This window comes from Dipodomys spectabilis, unplaced genomic scaffold (assembly GCF_019054845.1).
Source record: "Dipodomys spectabilis isolate Male_0828 unplaced genomic scaffold, ASM1905484v1 ptg000363l, whole genome shotgun sequence".
Taxonomy (NCBI): Eukaryota; Metazoa; Chordata; class Mammalia; order Rodentia; family Heteromyidae; genus Dipodomys; species Dipodomys spectabilis.
The window spans coordinates 3,522,916-3,545,378 of NW_024871040.1; the positions used below are offsets into that span (position 1 = coordinate 3,522,916).

At 49.6% G+C, this 22,463-nt stretch overlaps 1 protein-coding gene across 2 annotated transcripts in view; it reads right to left on the bottom strand.

Annotated features, from left to right (window-relative positions):
* Positions 1 to 5,037: 5,037 nt before the first annotated feature.
* Positions 5,038 to 22,463, bottom strand: part of Gnb1l (G protein subunit beta 1 like) — a 32,047-nt gene continuing 14,621 nt past the window's right edge. Inside the window, exons 4-7 of one of the 2 annotated variants that reach the window (XM_042666299.1) lie at positions 22,087 to 22,185; positions 18,837 to 19,052; positions 5,553 to 5,901; positions 5,038 to 5,161 (exon numbers count right to left, since the gene is read on the bottom strand). In XM_042666299.1, the coding sequence (XP_042522233.1) occupies positions 5,590 to 5,901; positions 18,837 to 19,052; positions 22,087 to 22,185 (627 nt within the window). In that variant the 3' untranslated portion in view covers positions 5,038 to 5,161; positions 5,553 to 5,589. Of the gene's footprint in view, positions 5,162 to 5,457; positions 5,902 to 18,836; positions 19,053 to 22,086; positions 22,186 to 22,463 lie in introns of those variants that run through there. The other variant, XM_042666298.1, reaches the window with a different exon arrangement.

Below are 22,463 nucleotides of genomic sequence, written 5' to 3' on the forward strand. Positions count from 1 at the left end.
CCACACTTCCTCTCTCAGTTTGGCCACTGCATATGGTGCGATATTAAAGTAACTTCTGGTCGGGCACTGGTAGCTCATACCTATAACCCTAGCTATTCAGGAGGCTGAGATACAAGAACTGCAGTTTGAAGCCAGCAGAGGCAACCAAATCTGAGAGACTCTTAACTCCAGTTAGCCAGCAAAAAGTCAGAAGTAAAAGCTTGGCACCAGTGGCTCACGCCTACAATCTAGCTACTCAGGAGACTGAGAGCTGAGAATTGCAGTTCAAAGCCAACCGGGGCAGAAAATCCTGTGAGACTCTTATCTCTAATTAATCTATCCCCCCCTCTTTCTCACACACACACACACACACACACACACACACACACACAAAGCCAAAAGTAGAGCTGTGGCTCAAGTGGTAGAGTGCTAGCCTTGAGCAAAAGAAGCTGAAGGATAGCATCCAGGCCCTGAGTTCAAGCCCCTGACCAACACACACACACACACACACACACACACACACACACACACCAAAAACAAAACCTCCCAACCCCCCCCCTACAAAACCCAAGCTGCATCTCCCATCAAAAGATCCTGGCTGGCTGGGCGCCAGTGGCTCACGCCTGTAATCCTAGCTACTAAGGAGGCTGAGATCTGAGGATCACGGTTCAATACCAGCCCAGGCAGGAAAGCCTGTGAGACTCTTAGCTCCAATTAACCACCAGAAAACTGGAAGTGGTGCTGTAGCTCAAGTGGTAGAATGCTCGCCTTGAGCTGAAGAGCCCAGGGACAGGGCCTAGGCCCAGAGTTTAAGCCCACAACTGCCAAAAAAGAAAGAAAAAGAAAAAGTTCCTGGCTACCCCAGGTCAGGTCTGGATATGTGTCAGACCAGACCCTTGGACTCTAGTGTTCTACCAGAGTTGGCTCAGATAAATGACCAGGCTACCAGCTTTCCACATAATATTGGTAATGTCTCAGGGGCCATGAATTTGGCTGGGGACCAGCCCCCTTATCCACCTCAGGGTTCATGGCTCATATGAACTGAGGAGCAAGGGCTGCTTCAGACACACAGAGCTTAAGGGCTGTTGATGCCTGACTATCTGCATGTGGAAGTCAAGATACACCTAACGGCATGGAGCCACTTGGACCTGGGCTCCATGTTGGCCATCTATGCTCTTATACCTAGGAAGTAAGGTGGGAGAGGGGTGCTGCTAAGTGTCAAAGCATCGCCCTAGCACAGGTGAGACCTGAGCTTTACCCCAGTATTATCAAAAATGGGGAGAAGGTACCTGATGCAGACTGCACCCCTACCTATACCCCCTTTCCACTGCCTCATATTCTCCAGATAAGACACGGTAGCTCATGTTCCACATCTCTCTTTAGACATTCTGGAAGAAGTTGGGCATGGTGTGTGTGCACCTGTCATCCCAGTCTTTGGAGGTAGAGGCAAGAGAATCTCAAGTTTAAGCCAGCCTGGGCTAAGACCCTGTCTCAAAAAAATCAACAAATAGCCAGGCACTGGTGGCTCACGCCTGTAATCCTAGCTACTCAGGAGGCTGAGATCTGAGGATCATGGTTCAAAACCAGCCAAGGCAGGAAAGTCTGTGGGACTCTTATCTCCAGTGAATTACCAGAAAGCCGAAAGTGGTGTTGTGGCTCAAGCAGTAGAGTGCTTGCTTTAAGCTGAAGAGCTGAGGGACATACCCAGGCCTAAGGGTTCAAGCCCCATGACTGACAAAAAAATTAAAAAATAGAAAGCCAGTTTGGGTGCCGGTGGCTCACACCTGTAATCCAAGCTACTCAGAAGGCTGAGATCGGAAAGGTTTGAAACCAGCTCAGATAAGAAATTCTGTGAGACTCTTATCTCTAATTAGTCACCAAAAACCAGAAGTGGGGCTGTGGCTCAGGTGGTAGAAAAAAAAAAAAAAGCAAAAAAAAGCGCTAAGGAATAGTGCCCAGGCCCTCAGTTCAAGCCCTAAGATCAACACACACACACACACACACACACACACACACACACACACACACTCAGGAGACAGATCAGAGGATTGTGGTTTAAAGCCAACCAGGGCAGGAAAGCCTATGAGAACTTTATCTCTAATTAACCACCAAAAAACAGGAAGTGAGGGCTGGGAGGGTGGCTCAGTGGTAGAGCGCTTGCCTTGCATGCATGAGGCCCTGGGTTCGATTCCTCAGCACCACATAAGCAAAAAGAAAAAAAAGCCAGAAGTGGCGCTGTGGCTCAAGTTGTAGAGCACTAGCCTTGAGCTGAAGAGCTGATGGACAGCACCCAGGCCCAGAGTTCAGGCCCCATGACCGGACCCAAAAACAATAACAACAACAACAACAACAAAAAACAGGAAGTGAGCTGTGGCTCAAGTGGTAGATCATCAGATTTAAGCAAAAAAGTTAAGGGGCAATGCCTATGCCCTGAGTTCAAGTCCCAGTACTGGCTCAAGTCAATCAATCTATCAGGACTGGGAGCATGCCAAGTGACTGAGTGCTTACCCTGTGTGTAAATGGCTCTGGAGTCAATCCTTAGCACTGCAAAATGAATTAGTGAATGAACCAACAAATATCTCCATAAATAAAATAAATTCTAGAAAGGAACAATTCTGCATTTAGCAAACCTAGATCAATTCACAACACCTTGGACCTATGAAACATACCTCATGGCTACCAGTTCATGTTTGTGACACAGGAATGTATTAGGGGATGGGGGTGAGGTACAGCCTCCACCTTCTTGAGAGAAATACGGGCTCTTGTCCTGATTCTAGGGGTTCCAGGGGCTCCTGGGTCTGAGGAGAGGCAGACCCAGTGACAGGAGAGCATTTGGGACAGGGCGGGGTCCTAGATAGGCTTGAGGAGGATGGCAGTGTGTGCTGCTGGCATAGTAGCAGAGGTCTTCTCTCAAAGGAACTGATCCCCCCACCCTCCCAACACTTTGCTGGAGGGTGTGGGCTGGTAGCTGAGGGGCCACACCTGTTTTGGTGAGCCAGGCTGACTTCTAATTACCAGATCCCCAAAGCACCTGCTTCTGCAGACCAAGTCAACTTTGATCCATGGCCCATTCACTCCATTTCTAGAGACTCCTGACTGCCAGTTCTGCCATAGGTCTTTGCCACTCAGACTCTTCTGTCTAGACTCTGAATCCACGCTTGTTGTGGGGCTCACTCTAGCTTTGTCTTTGGCAATTAAATCCCACCTCCTTGACCCCTGCCATGCTAGGCCAGTGATTTCCATTGCACTTATTTGCCAGTATCAAGGCTTGCATTCAGCAGCCTCATACTTGCTTGGCTTGCTTACTAACAATTGGTGCTCTACTATTTGAGCCATGCCTTCAGCCCTACTTTTTGCTAGAGAATTGGAGATAGAGTCTTGTGGACTTTTCTGGTTGGGTTGGGCTGTCTTTGAACTGTGGTCCTTCAGGTCTCAGCCTCCTGAGATGCTAGGATTACAGGGGTGAGCCACTGGTGCCTGGCAGCGCACTGCCTTCAGTGACCATAGGCTGGGGACAACAGTTTCCATGGTAACTTTGTCTTGTGTGTGTAACTTTGCATGTGTGTGTGTGTACGCATGTGCTGAGATTGGAATCCTGAGTTTTATATCTGCAAGACAAGCACTCTATCCCTAAGCTATACCTCCAGCCTCTCCCCCCATAACTTCTGATGGTCAGAGAATAACCACCAAGCCTTCTTTGAGAAGTCTGGGCTCACCCAGCATCTCCACCTTCAGTATGGGGGATGCGCAGGCCTCACATAACAAATTCCTCCCAAGATTCTGTCCCCCAGCTGCAGGGTCCCTTCCTCTTCTGGGTATCAAGGCAGGCAGACAAGGCAACAACATGAGTATGTCCTGGTCCTGGGACTTGAACTCAGGGCCTGAGGGCTGTCTCTGAGCTTTTTTGCTCAAAGCTAGAAACTATCACTGAAGGCACAATTAAGAGTCTCATGGACTTTCCTGCACGGGCTGGCTTCAAACCATGATCCTCAAATGTCAGCCTCTTGAATAGCTAGGATTACACGTTATGAGCCTACCAGCACCCAGCTGGAGTATGTTTAAGACAACTTGCCACCAACCCTGCTATCAGCTCTTTCTAGCTCTGGAGCTCCAACACTGAGCCCACATCCTCAGCACTGCGGTTGTCTCAATTAATAACCTGACTTGTTTCACACTCCAACCACCTGGTCCCCATACCTTTCATTCCATCCCACACATGCTCCCCAGATTTCTGTTGATTTAAGCTGGAGACATCAGGCTGTCTGCTGCTAACTCTCTGCATGGATACCCCAACCCTGCATGCTGGCTGTGACATCTAGCTAGAGACATGGTGTGGGGTGGAGGCGGGGGAGGAACGTGAGGTCAGCAGCATCTTAGAGGGCAGCACCACCCCCTCCCCAGGGCAGGGGCTCCAGTTCTTCAAGCAAAGGAGGCTCTTCTGGTCATCATGGAAGAATAGGGGTCTCGAAAGGGGTTCCCCTTTCTAGGGATCTGTCCATAGGCTGCACCCCTACTTCTAGGGTCCTACTCCTCTCCTCTCACTACCTACTTGTCAGGATCTTAGCCAGCTACCAAGGGCAGAAGGCAGTTCTGGGAGTTGTCCCTAGTTTTCATGGCATTGGTACTTAGTGCTTGCACACAGCTCTGCTTGTGCCCCTGGTCATCAGAGGGCCCATGTCCCGCTTGCCAGGCACACCGGAGACAGCTCCAACCCCTTTCAGCTTGCCCTGTCTGGAACAGGCACCTCCTTTTGGTCCCTCTCTGTACACCACAGGCTCCCACGGTCCTACCTACTTCTTGGTCCCCTTTCTGCCTTGATCTCTAGGGAGTTCACTAACATCCTTTTCTTAATCGTAGCCTCGGTCCTAGGTATTAGGAGTTCCTGACCATTTTTGCCAGGGAGACTTTGGCAGAGGCCATGATTGGAGTCTACAGCCTGTAGAGGCCCAGCCCTGGACTCCTGAACTCAGGCTTACTCATTCCACAGCAAGACCAAGGAAGGCTCCATTCAGGGGTCATCCAAGGACTCTGACCCTAATGCAGGGGCCCTGGGGATGTCTCCTCAGAGAGTTCACACCTTGAACCTACAGGTTTGCAGTAGAAGTTTATTATAAGATACCTTCCAGTTGGCAATGGTGCCAGGCCCAAGCTATGCCTCTTTCCAAGCCACAGGTGCCAGGTGTCTGGCTTGGGCATCAAGTTCACGATCATATGCATGACACAGCTCATGAGGGAAGAGGGAAGCTCGTGAAGAAAGGGTGGATCCCACAGACCTGGGGACATATCCAGCTTCCCTCAGGGATTTCTTTCTTTCTTTTTTTGGGGGTCCGGTTGTGGGGCCTGAATTCTGGGCCTGGGCGCTGTCCCTCAGCTCTTCAGCTCAAGGCTAGCGCTCTACCACTTGAGCCACAGCACCACTTCCGGCTTTTTTCTTTTTGCTTATGTGGTGCTGAGGAATTGAACCCAGGGCCTCAGGCATGCAAGGCAAGCGCTCTACCACTGAGCCACCTTCCCAGCCCTAACAAACAACCTTTGATCCTTAGATCTCAGCATCACTAGCATCCAGCTATCACATGGTGCCCAGCTGAGAGTCAGTTTCCACAGGACAGGTCAGGCTGCAGTGAAATGCCTGCCTCCCACCTCTGACTCTCCCAAGAAGGGTGTGGCTGAGTCACGTGGTCGGTACAGAGACCAGACACTGATACGCTGGTCCTTGGACCCTGCAGCCAGCAAGCCATTGGCAGCAAAGGCTACACAATGGACAGAAGCGCTGTGGAAGCCCAGCACGGCCAGCGGTTTCATTGTCTTCCAGTGAAACACTCGGACACGATGGTCCCAGCCTGCTGTGGCCAGCAGCTTGTGGTCTGGCCGAATTGTGACCTCAGCGATCCCTGGATTAGTGAGTTCGTGAGTGCTGCACACCTGTAAGACACAAGGAAGTAGGGAGAAGCATTAGTGAGGGTACTACTAGACCCGGGGATGGGGTACTCAGCCATGGCTAGCTCCCATCCCTCCCTGCCCTGCCCAGGAAAGTGACAGACTCTGGGATGACAAGTTGGCCTCCTCATCTGTGATGCAGGACTTCAGCCCTTCCCCGCAGGGCTGCTGCCCTGGGCCAGCCCTGATCAGTAAGTAGCTCTCTGAACAGTAGATTTGGAGGCCCAGCCCCTGGGGGAGAGCTTGGGGCTGGGGCTTGAGGCCGTGAACATGGGGAACATGTTGCATCCAGCATCTGGACAGAGGTGATATTTCTAGCCTAAGGATGACATACAGCGCCTTGACCAGCACCCCAAAGCTTGAGAAGAACGAGAAATACAAACTCTGTAGAGGTAAGTGGAACCCTGAAAAATGTAACGGGAAGCCCCAGGTTGTGGACAGGGTGCTTTGGTTTCAATATGACCCTTGCAAATTCATCTATCAATGGTATCTGGGTGTTGGGGCCTCTGGAAGGCAACTAGGGTCTGATGAGGGCAGAGAATGGGGTCTCTATGACAGCATTGAGTGGCTTCCTAAAAGAGAGACTGAGCTCGCTTGCTTGCCCCATCTTGTCAGGAAATGAGCTTGTCCTTCAGCAGTAGGAAGGCCCTTGTCACATGCCAGCACCATGCTCCTGGATTTCCAGCCTCCAGAACTGTGAGCTAAATAAACCTCTATTCTTCATAGAATACTCAGTTGCAGACATTTTGTTATAGCAACAAAATGGAGTATGATAACAATAGAGGTGGCAGGAAGACCTAGTGCCTAGCCTGGTTCTAAGAAAGGAGCTGGACACTGGACACTGGACAAGATAAGGCCTCACACAGGCATGTTCTGTCTGATGGAGCGATCTGGGGGCTGGCCTCTCTCTGGGGACCACTCAGTGCTGGAGGAACAGAAAGGCTCCTGCCTGGGATGCCCCCCTCACCCCTCCAAGGGTCAGGGCTTCCTTCCTGGTCACAGGATGCTATGGTCTAAATATGTTTAAGTGCTCCCTTCTAGAGGTTTATGTGTCAGGAGCTTGGTCCACAGTGTGGCAATGATAATATGGAACCTTTAGAAGTAGGGATCTAACCTTCAAGGTCTAACCTACAGCCAAACTGGCTTCCTATCTGGTGATGTAATTTATTCCTCTACATATATTCCTGTCATGATGTGATATCATCCATCATTATGCCCTCACCAGAGGCCAAATAAATGTGACTTTTCATTCTTCTCAAATTTTGATATAAGGAAGTTTTTGCTATAGGTATTTTGCTATAGGAATGAAAAACTGACAATACATAGCATTCTCAGTTATGTGGAATTGGCCTGTTTGTTGTGGGGCAATAGCTACTACCCACTCCATCAATGGCATCTTGCATCATGATGATGTCTAAGCACAGGCATTTTCTTCACCAGTGTATAGCCTGACCCAAACACCACAAGCAATTTCTATTGCTCCTACTTTTTTCTAAATGCCTCCTCAGTTGAAAATTACTCATTCTACAGAGATAACACATGGAAAAAGAAGGAAAGAAAGGGGGGAAATGAAAGGCAACCCAGAAGCCAGTGGAAAGGGTCACTTGGCAATTTAGCTATAAATCAACAAAACAAAGCTTAATAAATTATCTCTACAAAGTATCTCTACAAAACCAGAATCCAGAGCAGCAAAACTCTAAGGAGATTCAACCTGGCAGAGCTCAGGAAAGATCTAGAAGAAATTATTTGAAATGAAAGGAAGAGCAGAAGACTCAGAATAAAACAGGAAGGGAGGTAGAGGGCAGGAAGAATGAAATGAGCAAAATGAGAGGAAAACTAAGAGTCAAAAATGGACAGGATAGTGCCCCAGCCCAGAGTCCAAGCCCCACGACCAACAACAACAACAACAAAAAAGGACAGGATTTGTTGGTACACATTTGTAATCCTAGCTACTCAGAAGGCTGAGATCTGAGGATCATGGTTTGAAGCCAGGCCAGGCAGGAAAGTCTGTGAGAATCTTATCTCCAGATAAATAACAGAAAAAGCTGAGGCTCAAGTGGTAGAGTGCTAGGCTTGAGCAAAAGCTGCTCAAGGATAGCAACCAGGCCTAGAATTCAAGGCTTAGGACTGGAGACAAAAGGGCAGGAGAGAATACTGAGGGAAATGAGAGAAGTGGCATGTTGTTGAAATTGAAGTCTTCTAATTTAAGTCCAAAGAAAGGCTATAGAATGGTCAATATTAAGATATGCTCTAGCTGGGTGCCAGTGGCTTATGCCTGTGATCCTAGCTACCCAGGAGGCTGAGATCTGAGGATCAAGGTTCAAAGCCAGCCTGGGCAGGAAAGTTCGTGAGCCTCTTATCTCCAATTAACCACCAGAAAACCAGAAGTGGTGCTGTGGCTTAAATGGTAGAGCACTTGCCTTGAGCTGAAGATCTCAGAGACAGTGCCTAGGTCCAGAGTTCAAGCCCCCCGACCCACTAAAAAAAAAAAAGATATGCTCTAGCAGAATTAGACTTCTGACCAATAAAGTCCTTTTGTTAGCAAGGTTTAAAAAAAAAAGACTGTACTGATAATGAGAGTAAAGTGTTTGTTGTCCTCGGAATGTTCCAGAGCCATATCTGTGCCAGGGACCATGGAGTGATGCTCACAGAGGCTGAGAAGGGAAGTCCAAGGACTTTATATTTAGCCAAACTGTCACTCAATTGTACAAACAATGGACAGACATTTTTGAACATGTAAGAACTCAAAAAATATTGCTCCCTTAAGTTTTTCTGGAAGAACAAGAAGATTAACTCCAGTCTTGGAAGAGAGAACCAGAGAACTCTAGCAAATGGTCTGGCAGACAGCTCTGAATCTACTTACCTGCAGGATTAGGTCTAAAACATATGGGGATTATGGGTATAGAGCTGGTTATGCAACCAACAGAATATGGGAGGGGAATGAGAAAGAAGGGATGTTGGTTAAGTTCAACTGATTTGCTCATTTGTCATTTGGGGCCAAAGACGCAACAGCCAATCTTATATTTGAGAGATAATCTGACACCACCATAAATATTTCCCTCTCTTCTCTCTCTGGACACAAGGTTGCCTTAATTCCTTAGCATTTGTTCTTCATAATATGAAGCAATATGAATAACATGAAGTAAAAATATAAATGTACTCAATAGCTTTCTGATTGGATTCCAAAATTAAATCCATTTCTGTGCTACGTATAACAAACGTCTCCACAGGATGGACCGGGGGATGAATCAGAAGAATGCAAACAGGCATAGGAAAAATGGTATTCTAGATCTATAAAACTACACTGAACACAAATGGACTAAATGCTCCAATTAAAAGATAGTGATACTAGCGTCTTAGGAGGCCGAGATCTGAGGACTGCAGTTCAAAGCCAGCCTGGGCAGACTTTGTGAGACTCTTATCTCCAATTAACTCCAATTATCTCCAATTAACTCATAAAAATCTGGAAATGCAGCCGTGGCTCAAGTGATAGAGCTCTAGCCTAGAGTGAAAAAGGTTAGTGATAGTGCCTAGGCTTAGTTCAAGCCCCAGGATTAGCACAAAAAAGAAGGAGAAGGAAGAGGAGGAGGAGGAGGAAGAAGGAAGGAAAAGGGAGAAAGGAGAAGGGAGAAGAAGAAGAAGGAGAAGAAGAAGAAGGAGAAGGAGAAGAAGAAGAAGAAAAGAAGAAGAAGAAGAAGAAGAAGAAGAAGAAGAAGAAGAAGAAGAAGAAGAAGAAGAAGAAGAAGAAGAAGAAGGAGAAGGAGAAGGAGAAGGAGAAGGAGAAGAAGAAGAAGAAGAAGAAGAAGAAGAAGAAGAAGAAGAAGAGGGAGAAGGAGAAGAAGAAGAAGAGGAGGAGGAGGAGGAGGAGGAGGAGGAGGAGGAGGAGGAGGGAAAAGAGGTAGTGATAAAAAGTAAAACACAAGTATATGTCATCCATAAAGGATGCTTTTCAAATCTATCTATCTGTCTGTCTATCTACCTATCTATGGAGAGACTTAAATAGGACTAAAGTAGAAGCCTGGAAAAAGACAAACCTAAAGAAGATGAGGCTGCTATTCTATACCAGCTGACTTCAGGGCATACAGTGGTAGAGTGTTTGCCTTACATGCACAAGGCCCTGGTTTTAAGCCCCAGCATTGTAAAAATAATAAAATACACCTAAGAGCATTTCATGATAAAAATGGTCATTTTCATTAGCATGCAGTTAACATTTGAACTTTAAAGATCATTGGCAGAACTAAAGGGAGAAATAGGCACGACAGGCTAGCAATCTAAGGCTTTCCATTGGGAACGGAGAGGACACCAGACAAAGGTAATCCATAAGGAAGAATGAAGACTTGAACTATAGACCACGTGGAGTGACCTAAGTTAGTCTTGCTGACAGAAGACTCCACCCCACAACTGCACAACACCCGTCCTAGCCAAGCACATATGGTCTGTTCCCAAGATACATCACGTGCTGAGCCTAAAGCAGCCTCTAGAAGTTCCTACGCAGATACTGTACAGGGTATAGTCACTGACAACAAAATTAAAGAAGATTAAAGATACCTGCAAAATCAACAAAGATTTGAAAATTAATCTACTTCTAACAAATATATGGATCAAAGAGGAAATCACCCAGGGGAAAATATTTGGAACAGAACTAAAAGAAACAGTACCTCTTCCCACATTGACGATGACTAGACTGGAAACTGACTTCTTAATGGTCCTGCATAAGGCCGACCCCTAAAATTCAGGCTCCGTGGCTACCTCTCCAGAGCATGAACACCACCAGTACCCACTCATACATACCCAGCAATCACCAGCACTAAACACTAAGAGGTTGCCCCAAAGGACCCTAAAGGGCAGCCTTGGCTTAGAGGAGAAAGGCTGGAGATGTACAGATCCAGCCAGGAGAGTGAGACCCAGCCTAAGAAGAGATAGGTCTCCATCTAAAGGGCCAGGAAGGCTTAAAAACCCCAAAAGCTACAGAAGGAAATGTAACAGAAGGAAACAGCCTGAGCATAGGAATAGTTGAAAACATCAACAGGAACAAAGGGATGTCAAAAGACAATTAACAAAGAGATTATCATTTTATAAATGCTTGTTCCTAAGCTGTTTTTCAAATGCATAAAGCAAAATGGGGGCCAGTCCTAGGGGCAAGGTAAGGAGAAGGCCAGCACCAACAACATCACTGCTCCTTCAGAGACCATGGCCAGTAACAATGACAGAGTGGGGTTGTAATCCAGTGGAGATACATGACCCAGTGACCCACCTACATGTGCAGCTGTGCCTCAGTCTCCACCAGAAAGAGGTGCACATGTGGAATACTTAGGCAAATTGGCGGAGCCCTCCACATTGCAAAGAACTGATATCATTCAAACCTTGTTCTCTAACCACCAAGTAATTAAGTTAGAATTTGAAAACTAAAAGATAATGGGTGGGTGGGTAACGCTTGAAACATTTGGAACCATAAACTCTAATCAGCTCTAATCACTGGCCAGAGAACAAATAAAAACAAGGTCCATCCAGAGGGAGGGATGAAGATGATGACACAGAGAACTAGAGAGAACTAGTGAGAACATTGGAACTAGCTAGAATGTCACTTAGTGGGAACACACAGGCAAACAAAGGCTGTGAACTGACAGCTTGGTCACCCAACTAAGTGAACAGAGTGACAGAGTGAACCCAGAGAACACAGGAGAAAAGAAGAGAAAGACCAAAAGATGAGGACTGGAGGCATGGCTCAAATGGTAGAGTACCTACCTGCCAAGCAAACCCGAGGCCCTGAATTCCAACTCCAGTATTGGGGGGGAAAACACACACAAAAATAACAAAAATGAACGATAAATTTGAAAAATACAGACTTTGAGGATCAACAAGGATTATGACTAATCAAGAATAGAAAGGAAGCCAGGCAGCAGTGGGTTGCACCTGTAATCCTAGCTACTTAGGAGGCTGAGATCTGAGGATCTCCATTTGATGCCAGTCTGGGCAGAAAAGTCTGTGAAACTCTTATCTTGAATAAACTACCCCCAAAAAAGTCAAAAGTGGAGCTGTTTTCAAGTGATAGAGCTCTAACTTCAAGCAAAAAAATCTCAAAGATAGTGTCTAGGCCCTTAATTTAAGCCCCGAGACCGAGGCGGGGAGGGAAGGAGGAGAACCATAACAGTGCTGTAGTATGGCAGAAATGAGCAGCCATGGACAGCTACAACCTGGTCCTCAGGAAAATACTTTGTAAACTTTTATGTCTACAGTCACATTCCTAGAAAAACACAACTCCCCACTCCCAAAGAAACCTAAGTAAGTCCACAAACAAAATTGGAACTTCTTCTCCAGGGAACAAACACCCACAGTATAACAGTGTAGGCAAAGACTGACCCCATTGGATTTGGAGCTGACAGAACTCAGAGGTAGAGAGCTTGCCTAGCATTCAAGAAGCTCTAGGTCAGAGAAAGAGGGGGGGGGAGGAAGAAAGGAAGGAAGGAAGGAAGGAAAGAAGGAAGGAAGGAAGGAAGAGGGGCTGGGAAGGTGGCTCAGTGGTAGAGCGCTTGCCTTGCATGCATGAGGCCCTGGGTTCGATTCCTTAGCACCACATAAGCAAAAAGAAAAAAAAGCTGGAAGTGGCACTGTGGCTCAAGAGGTAGAGCGCTAGCCTTGAGCTGAAGAGCTGAGGGACAGCGCCCAGGCCCAGAGTTCAGGCACCACTACCGGACCCCCAAGAAAGAGAGGGGGGGGGGGAGGGAGAGAGAGGGAGGGAGGGAGGGAGGGAAGGAGGGAGAGAGGGAAGGAGGGAGGGAGGGAGGGAGAGAGAGAGGGAGGGAGGAAATGGCTCATAATTCTAGCCACATGGGAAGCAACCAGGGGAGGATCATGGTTTGAGGCTGTTCTAGGCAAGAAGTTAGAAAAGACTCTATGTCAATCAATAAGCTAAGCATGGTGGAGCATACTATAATTCTAGCCAGTCAGGAGATGGAGATAGGAGAATCAAGATGTAAGACTAGCCTGGGCAAAAATGCAAGATTGTATTGCAAAAACAGCTAAAGCAAAAATGACTAGGGGTGTAATTCAAGCGGTAGAGTGCTTGGCTAGCAAGTGTGAGGCCTTGAGTTCAAACCTAAACGTTGTGAAATAAACCAAATACAACAGCCTGTCCAGACTCATACAGCAGTTAGGAAAGAAAGGCTAGTTCCCAGGCTCCTGGCATCTCCACATCAGCAGAACTAAGTAGAAGCAGGGAACAGATGCTGGTCAGTCCACAACCCTGAACAACTCCGACCAAGCCCAGTAGAGTGAGAAGGCAACATGCTATGTGTTGGGATATCCTTGAACTTTTAGAGATGACTTCATTTCTCTAGGTTGTCCAGACTGGTCTTGAATTCCTGGATTCAAGTGATCCTCCTATCTCAGACTCTTGAGTAGTTTAGGATTACAGCCACATGCTACCATATCTGACTTTATTTTGCTGTTTTGATGTTAAAGGAAATAATCCAATTCACTAAATTAACAGATTCAAGAAGAAAACCTGTTATCAGTCTGAGGGATGCAATAAACACATTGAGTACCTGTGGATAACCTGTAGCCATGCAGCCTCCCTGCCTACCCAGCCCAGCCCACGATGTCACTGCCTTGCTTGTATGTGACAGATCTAGGATTCAGCCAGAAAAATCAGAGTCTGGATTTCTGATTCTTCAAGTCCCTTTGCCACCTGTTTTGTATATTACGGCCAAGGCTCTGACCAGCCTGACATTCTGCCCTTCCCGCTGGTTCTCGGTGCCAGGCTCTAGCAAGTCCTGACCCTGCCGACTCCTGGCCCTGCCTTTCTCCTGCTGCCTACAGAGGCCAGTACTGTGTCCTGTATGCCCTGTTCATCTTGCATTGCTCTTACATGGCAGAACTTGTGGTTCTGGGATCTCTTATCTCTGAGATCCCTGCAATTACATGTGAGCAGCAGAACGGGCTGTACCATGAGCAGTTGTCTACTCTAGCATCATGGGCAGGCTGTAGGGCCCAGCTGCTGGGGCCTCCTCCTTACTCTGCTCCCCCCACAAGCTATCCATAGCAGCATCCCCACTACTCAGTTGAAGGCCCGCACCGGAGCAAGGTCATAAGGCAGACACCACAGTGCCCGTGTGCATGCAATGCGGAGCCACCTGCCTGAGGATACAAACTTGAACCCTCCTTATGATGCCCCGGGCCCAGCACGTGACTGGCCTGGGAGAACTGGCAGCGGGAACCAGGGTGGGAGGCTGACTTGACTTCAGTTTATCCTCATCTCTACTGGGGACTTTGTTGTTTTTTTTTTTTTGGTCAGTCATGGGGCTTGAACTCTGGGCCTGGGCGCTGTCCCTCAGCTCTTCAGCTCAAGGCTAGTGCTCTACCACTTGAGCCATAACACCACTTCTGGCTTTTTTTTCTGCTTATGTGGTGCTGAGGAATCGAACCCAGGGCCTCATGCATGCAAGGCAAGCACTCTGCCTCTGAGCCACCTTCCCAGCCCCATCTCCTGGGAACTTTGCCCTGGCTCAGTGGTAGAAAGGCAACTTCTGGTCACTGAGCACTGGACCTAGCTCAGGGTCAATTCCTTGCTACTCCTTATTTATGAGACTTCTCCTACCCCCCACCCCCACCCCACCCCCAGGGTGGCATTTCCTGAGAGGAGAAAGGTTTTTTGTGGGTTGGTTTTTTTTTTTGGGGGGGGGGGGGTGGGGAGGTTGGTCATAGGCTTGAACTCAGGGCCTGAGCTTTTGTGCTCAAGGTTAGCACTCTATCACTTTGAGCCACAGTTCCACTTCCAGTTTTTGGGTAATTAATGGGAGGTCAGAGTCTCACAGACTTTTCTGCCCAGGCTGGCTTTGAACTGTGATCCTCAGATCTCAGCCTCCTGAGTAGCTAGGATTACAGGTGTGAACCAGCTCTCACCCAGCACCTGGTTGAGAGAGCTGTGTTTAAACCTATACCCTGCGGCTGAAGATCCAGAGCTCCAGCAAGTCAACACATGGACAGTCCTGGCTCTCAAACTCCCCAGAAAAAGAGGTGTAGACAGAGGCAGCGGTGCCTCTGCTGTCTCGTGGCCTCTAGTGCCTTCACCTGGGAGCGGCTGAGGTGCCAGATCCTGCCCAGGGGCATGGCTGAGCAGATTCACCACTGACCACTGTGGCCCCACTGTCCTCAGGGACCACCACAGCCACTCCTGGAAACAAAAGCATGGAGGCAGAGGACCGGGCTCCCCTAAAGGCAATGAAAGAGACCTGCCTGCAGTGTCTGGCTGCCTCTAGGCCCTGTGGTGGCCATTAAGTAGAGGCCTCTGTAGAGCCGGCCACACTGTGATCCAGATGGGACTGCAGATGGGAACACATCCAGGACACTGGCTAAATGCAGTGAGGAGAGAGCGTGGCAGGACCACTTCTGGCCCAAGGCTGACTGGGGTAGGGGGAGCCTCATTATTACTTAAAGACCTAAAAATACTACTAGCTGTAAATCAGTCCCTGCTTCAAGGCTGTGGGCCCTGCCCCAAGCGTGGGAGGAAGAATGGGGCCTGCGGACCACCTGTAGCCAACAGCAGTCCAAGCTCAAACCCAGTGGCTTGTGGTAAAGCCACCTCATAAGGCAGGCATGGGGCTTGGGCATCATCAATTGTCTCGGAGCCATCTGTGGGCACTGGCCTGAGCAGGTAGCCTCCTGGTCACTGCCACAGCCCCTGGTGGAGCCCTGGCCTGGACTAGGACCCTCCAGGAAGGATCTCTGGCCACCAGTGGCTCTTACAGCACATGACCTCAGGTGCCAGGAATGCGCAGAGCAGCGGCCATCTGGTTCTGATTACCCACGCTCTGCTGCGGGAACCGCGTCCACGGCTCTGCTCCCCAGCGCCGCCCAGGAGAGATTGATTTGGGCTCATTAGAGGTTTCAGCAAGAGGACACAAGGGAGGCACGTCTATACCCACGTGGCTCTTAGGCCAAGACAGGCAGCCATGTTGCAGTGCTCTGTCATGGGTGAGGACCCTATGAATGCTGAGGGCTCAAGGCCACCTCCCTTGCCCCTGATGGGAATCTGCTTTGTTCTCATAACTCAGTATTGCTCCCATGGCTTGCCCCACTGATTACTGTTCCACCAAGGGATTTTCCCAAACTTCTCCAGCCTAGTCTCCAGCCCAGAGTCTTAATCTACTTGCCCACCCCATGCCCAGGTGCTAAGTGCCCAAGCTCCTTGCAAACAAGGTAGGAGACTTGTTCAAACATTAGATTTCTTTCCTGGACCTGCCAAACTTACACCATAATAAACTCAGACTCTTTGAACACTCAGCTACCTGTGACCCTGCCCCCCAACCTTTATGCCTCATGTCTCCTGACTCTCCTCAGGCCACCATGGAGTCCCTCTTTAACTCTATTAAAGATGATCTGGTCTGTTGAGATTATATTCTTTTCTTCCTTTACTCCAATATCCTTGTGACTCAGTTTCCTAACAGCCCCAAGAATCAAGAACCCCCTCAGATGGTTTGTCTTGGCAACATACCCCAATTCTTTTTCCGCAGAGGCCTGGGTTTTACAGAACCTGGAATCTCCAAGGTCTCTGGGACTAGGGCTAGACATGACACCGGATGAAACTACACCAGGCCTTTATCCAATCTGCAGGGTCACCCTCTCCCTCCCAACAGCAGTGTGCTCAGCTGCAGGGGGGAGGGTTCCCCTCCCCTTTGATGTGTATGGCTCAGCCAGACCCTACCCAGCACCAGCCATCACCCCAACCACTTCCAGGCTGCAATTCCTGCTTTCCCTTCTGCTTTAACTTTTCAATTCATTAGTGGAGTAAAAGTTCATCTCTGGACTGCAACGTGCCTCATAAATTTAAATCTTAAGTTCCAGCAGCTGTTTCCCAAACACTCCAGAAGAGACCAAACAGATCTAGGCCAGGAGAGCCCCCTCCCAGGGAGCCTGTGCTGGGTACAGGAAGCCTGGGTAGGGAACTGCACAGCTCTCTTGGGAAAGTTGCCTGGGTTCAACCTTTCACAGTCAGACAGATGAGGGTCAAGCCATAGGGGGACCAACACTGGACCCTATGGGTCAGTGCTGCTGTGTCCCCACATCAGGCTTGAGGAGTAGAAGGAAGAGGTATGAGGGAGACGCCCATGCCCACTGGCTGGGCTTAGCATCTAGACACAGTAGTTCAGGATTCTGCACCCAGAGTGGCTCCGTCCAGTGTTCTATAAGCATCTTGGCTTTCACCCCACCCCCTCTCACACTAAAGCCCACAGATCCAAGGGCTGAGAGACACCACCTGCCTTGGGTAGAGGTGTGAGAAACTGTTCCTTCCAACAGGGTCTCTGTGGGTTTCACTACACACTGATGGAAGGATGGATGGACAGACAGGACAGCTCCACTCCCAATCTACTGTGTGCCTGGTAAACAATTGTCTGCCTCCTAGGCTAGTCAATGCCCAGGAGGTGTGCTGGATGCCTATTTGGCTGGTAGACTCCATACTACCCTTCTTCCCCTTTTTTACTGGGCTCTGCAGAAACCCTGGCAGGGATACCCGGCCAGCCTCACTGCCTCCATGCTGAGGCCTTGCTGTGTCTCTCACCTCTGTTCTCTGACACTTGGAGTACTCAGGGTCTGCCTCCACTCCATCCTCCTCAGTGCGCAGACCCAGACATGTGTCTCATCTTCTCAGGCACCCCTTCTAGCTCTTCTCTCTTGCTCAGAACTCCTCCTCTGCTGCAATCCTTGCCCCCTCTGTCCACTGTCCTTACTTGTCCCTCTCACAGCATGGCCCTATGATGAGTCTCCGTTGTACCATGGGTTTGTGAACATCCACAGGGCCCAGGTCCTGCTCAGTACCACCCAAGTCCAGACTTTCACCTAGGATACTAACCCATCACATGCCTCAGGGACTCAAGTGGTACCCACTCAGGATATCTGATCAGCCAAAGGTAAGGCGCACCCACCCTCCCAGCTGCAGGGTCCAGGCTAGAGAATGCCAAGGCTACTGGGAAAGGCTGTATATGGAATATGTGGACCACCACACCCAGATCCTTTCCTCAGAGCTGTCGCCCAGAGTCCTAGTAAGGCCAGGAGTGGGCCTGCAGTGGTTTCTGCTGCTGGATACCATACAGGAGCCACAACTCCCACCTGCCACCCTCTCTTACCAGGGCTGCTTCCCAAGTGGCACTGGGAGGTCAAAATCTATCTTCTGAGGCGAATGACTATTCTGTGCCTACACCAGACTCCCTAAGTCACCAGGCCACTTTCTGAGGGCCCCATGGCCTGTAGCATGATAGACTCACACCAAAGCAAGGCCTGGATATGTGTCATACTGCCCCACCTTGAACCAATGCCCCAGACCCTACTGGGTAAAACTGCCACCCTGACAACCCTGTAACTGCACACTACAACCACAGGCCTAGGCCTGGATATCTAGCAATTCTCAGCTATACCAGTTGGATAAAGCACAAGAAATTGGGGGAGACCTCTAGTAATCCCACAGCTCTGAGGCTTCACACCTGCCTTGAGGGGGGTACCTTCCTGCTACCCCTGAGTAACAACTTCCCTAGAGCTAGCTCGAAGCCTACCACTGGGGGGGCTAGATCTCTGTGCTTTCCATAGTGGAGGGTTTTTTGATTAATCAGTTCCTTTACTGACCCAATTCCTCTGAGCTTTCACAAAGGGGTTTGGATCTGCCTGGACTCTACGTGCCTTTCTCCAGACAGACTGACATGTCATCTGTGAACTCGTGGTCTGGGAGAAACCCAAACCATGTGAGTGCAGGGCCACGCCCACATGCCCTTCCTCCTGTACTGGCTGAGGACAGGCCCGCCAGCACCACCTCCGAGTGATTAATTAGCCAGGGATCTGCGGCAGCTCCTCTTCATGCCTAAATATTGTTTCAGCCTATCAGACTGTTAGTGCAGAGCAGGATAAATGAGACCCAGGGCCCGTGCACTGACCTGCAGGGATGGCTGCCCATCCAGGCTCCAGACAGCCAGAGCCTTGCCCGCAGAGCCCGAGACACCCCTGGCCTTCTGGGAGTCAAAGTCAAGGCCCATAACGGGTTCTTCATGGCAGGAGACTTGGCTGCACATCTTCCGCTCCGAGATGTCCCACAGGGCCACTGATCCATCCTCATACCCAGCCAGAAGGAGGGGCCGGGTACTGCACTTGGCCTGTGGAGAATAGAAGAGTGAACAGCTTCCAGAAGGGCCCTGACTCCAGTGTATTTTGGGGAGACAAGCCTTGGGCTGCATCTTCTGCCAGGTCTGGAGCAGCATGGCCCTGTCAGGGAGCAGTTTCCTTTGCTTCCCACATGGCTTGGTAGCCTTAAGGCTTGCTCTGCACCCCCTCTCCCCCCACAATGCCTTCCCACACATCTCCTTTGATGATTGACACCATCAGCTTTGGTCTGGCAGAGCTGCTGGGGGGCTGGAGGGCACAGCCCAGAGAGGCCAGCCGAGCCCCAGACTCACATGGCTGTAGCACTTCTTACCAGCTCTGAGAACCTACATCCACTTGCACAGGAGCCAAGGGGAAGCCCTGGGTACCCATCATCCCTTGGGTTGCCAGGGATCCATCCTCTTGCCTGCTCCCCAGGGCCAAGACTCAAGGCCACTCCTTGTTGAGGCTGGTCACCTGTAGAACTCCCAGGCAGGAAAATCACAAGCTCTAACTTGGTGAAAAATGAACTTTCTGGGCTTTGTCAGCGTGTCTGCAGAAGCCCCCACCCCTGAAAGCCTGGTGTGTGTGAGACTCTAGCAGCCTTTGCTACCATGATGAATGAGGGTGAGGGTCAGAGGGCTCTGTGCCCCAGGCAGACGCTTCGTTTATTTAGCCTCTGGAATAACTACAGAAGAGTGCTGCAGGATCCAAATCATCCTAGGGGATACAGCCATCAGTCCCAGCACTGAGCAGTGGTTTAAGAGAGACTTCATGCTGGGCACTGGTGGCTCATGCCTTTAATCCTAGCTACTCAGGAGGCTGAGATCTGAGGATCACAGTTCAAAGCCAGCTGGGGCAAGAAAGTCCCAGCTAGGGCAGGAAAGTCTATGAAACTCTTAACTCCAGATAGCCACTGGAAAACCAGAAGTGGTGCTGGTGGCTCAAAGTGGTAAAACACTAGCCTTGGGCACAAACATTCAGGGACAGAGCCCAGGCCCTGCCTGAGTTTAAGCCCCGCAACCAACAACAGCAATAAAAAAAAAAAAAAAGAAGAAGAAGAAGGAAGGAAGGAAGGAAGGGGGTGGATAGAGGGGGGGAGGGAGGAAGAGAGAGAGAGGGAAAGAGGGAGAGGGAAAGAGGGAGAGAGGGAGAGAGAGAAAGTTAGTTCACATGGCTGAGCACGGAGGTCTGAATTAGCTGCAGGCCTATAACATGTGTCCCACAAGCAACTCTAATAGCACAGGAGCCAGGGCTCAGTGTTAGAAGCTGAGGCTGAGTTTTACTGAGAAATGGCAATGGGCTCCTCTCATCATGAACAATGGTTCTGGCCAGTCTGCATGAAGCCTGTGGCCTCTGAGTTCCGCAATGAGGGCTATGTGTGGTAGTGCCATGGAGTGACCAGAGGAGGAACCAGCCTAGTCAGGAGGGTCTTGCTGGTACTTGTAGTCCTTACAGGCTGCCATCAATAGCCCAGCACCTGGCTAGTCACCCTGTGCTTTGCTACCTGTGCCCTAAATCCTTGATCTGGTCTCTGGCATCTCTCCTGACCTTCAGCTGAGATCTAGAGGCAAGGACTTGCTCTGAAGCCCTTCTTGTTCCTTTATGTACAGCTAAATGCACCACAGCAGGCCAGAGTTGGGGCTTCCTAAAGTGGCCCCAAGATTCAGGGACTGGAAGCTTTATTTGAAGGCTCACACCAACACTGCGACCTCAGGTGTGACTTAGATCCTGATCTTAAGTCCTGGCAATAATGCTTCTAACAATGTAGGTTGGTTACTTTGAGGAGCAAAATAAAAATGTACTTGAGTGTTTCAAGGAGAAAAAAATACTAGATCAAACCATCACTACATTCAGATTAATAACTTACAATCCAGACCTTAGGGAGGGGAAAAAAAAGGAGTCTTCCTAGTTACCATAGGTGACTGTAGCTAAGCACTTTACCTAGATCCAGAGCACCATCAAAACTGATTTGTCCTTCTGTCAACTCGATTAATTACCATAACAAGTTTGTACATCCCTTTCTACACACTTTTTTCTGCTGGAATTTCTACGCGATTGCGCAACAAGCCATGTTTCCCTGGGAGCAGAATAGGAGCGGGTGCTGGCCGCCATGGGAGTCCTGTCCCAGGATGTGGGAGCACTGTGCTCACCCCCTTCAGACACTCCAGCAGGGATAGGCTAAGGAAGTAAGGAGGGGAAATGTTCATTTCCCAGAGGAAGTGCCAAGAACCCTCAGGGGAGCCCCATCTGGACCCAAAGAGGCCAAGGACCCAAGCTCTGCCTCTGAAGCCCAACTGAGTCCAAGCTGCTGCTCCAGGAATTCTGTAGTTTCTGGTGTTTCAGAAGCCCTCACCTCCTCCATCTCCCCAGTGGTTTCTCGCTATGAGGCTGAAGTGGCAGAGGTGACACCCCAGGATCAGCTTACTGAAGATCCTGAAACTTCAGTCAAGAAATTGGGGTTAAAAAAGAAAAAGAAATTGGAGTGGGGCGGGGGGCGAGGTTAAACAGAGACAGACAGCAATAAGGGCCAGTGATCTTTCTATTCATATGGACAGACCAAAAAAAAAAAAAAAAAAAAGCCTGGGCCAGGATCCTTGGGGGATGCTCTTCTCCTAGTGCTTGGGAGCAAACACTTCCAAATTGTAGATCCTGCCCTGTCTCTTCAAACCTGCACAGGTGAGTCACCATGTCCCTCCCAGCTCCAGAGGAGTCTGGAACCAGGGTGCTGAGGGGGAGGACAAGCAGCTGGCCTGACTGTCCCCTCCTCACTGCCACCAGCCAAAGGGGACCCTGTGGGGCCTATGGAGGAAAATCCTCAAAGCCAGGTTTTGGGGGGCATTTACAGGAGCTCCTTAGATGCAGCAGCAGCAGTGAGGGGAAAACAGAAGCCCAGTCAGGGCCACTGGAGCCACAGACAGCAGTGTGCATATGTCCTCTGAAGGGCTATTACCCATTGGTTTGATGACAAATCAAACCCTGAGTGGGGCATGACTCAGGGCCTAGTAGGCGTGGCCGCAGGGCGTGGCTGGCGCACGCTCACCTTACCTGCCACAGCCGCAGGCACATGGGCATGCCTGGCTTGGCGTCTGCCTCCGGCTTCAGGGTGCACACTGACGTCTTGGATGGCATCTCCAGAATCTGAACCTGACAGTGAGAAAACAAGTTGATTTGGGCCCATGCCAAGCCAAGTCTCTGCTACACAAACAAGAGACTTTTAAGACGATTAGCCAAGGCTGCTGCGAGTTTCTGTCTGCTCTTCTCCCTATAGAGTTCCATGTCTCCTAATTAGGCTGCATAGGCTCAAGGGCTTGGGTGCTGCTGGGACTTGTGAAATCAATGCTCACATCATTTGTGAGTGACCATTGGTCACCAACTGGTGGCTGCCTCTGGCCCCTTCCTGTGTTGCCATCTGGGCAGAGCAG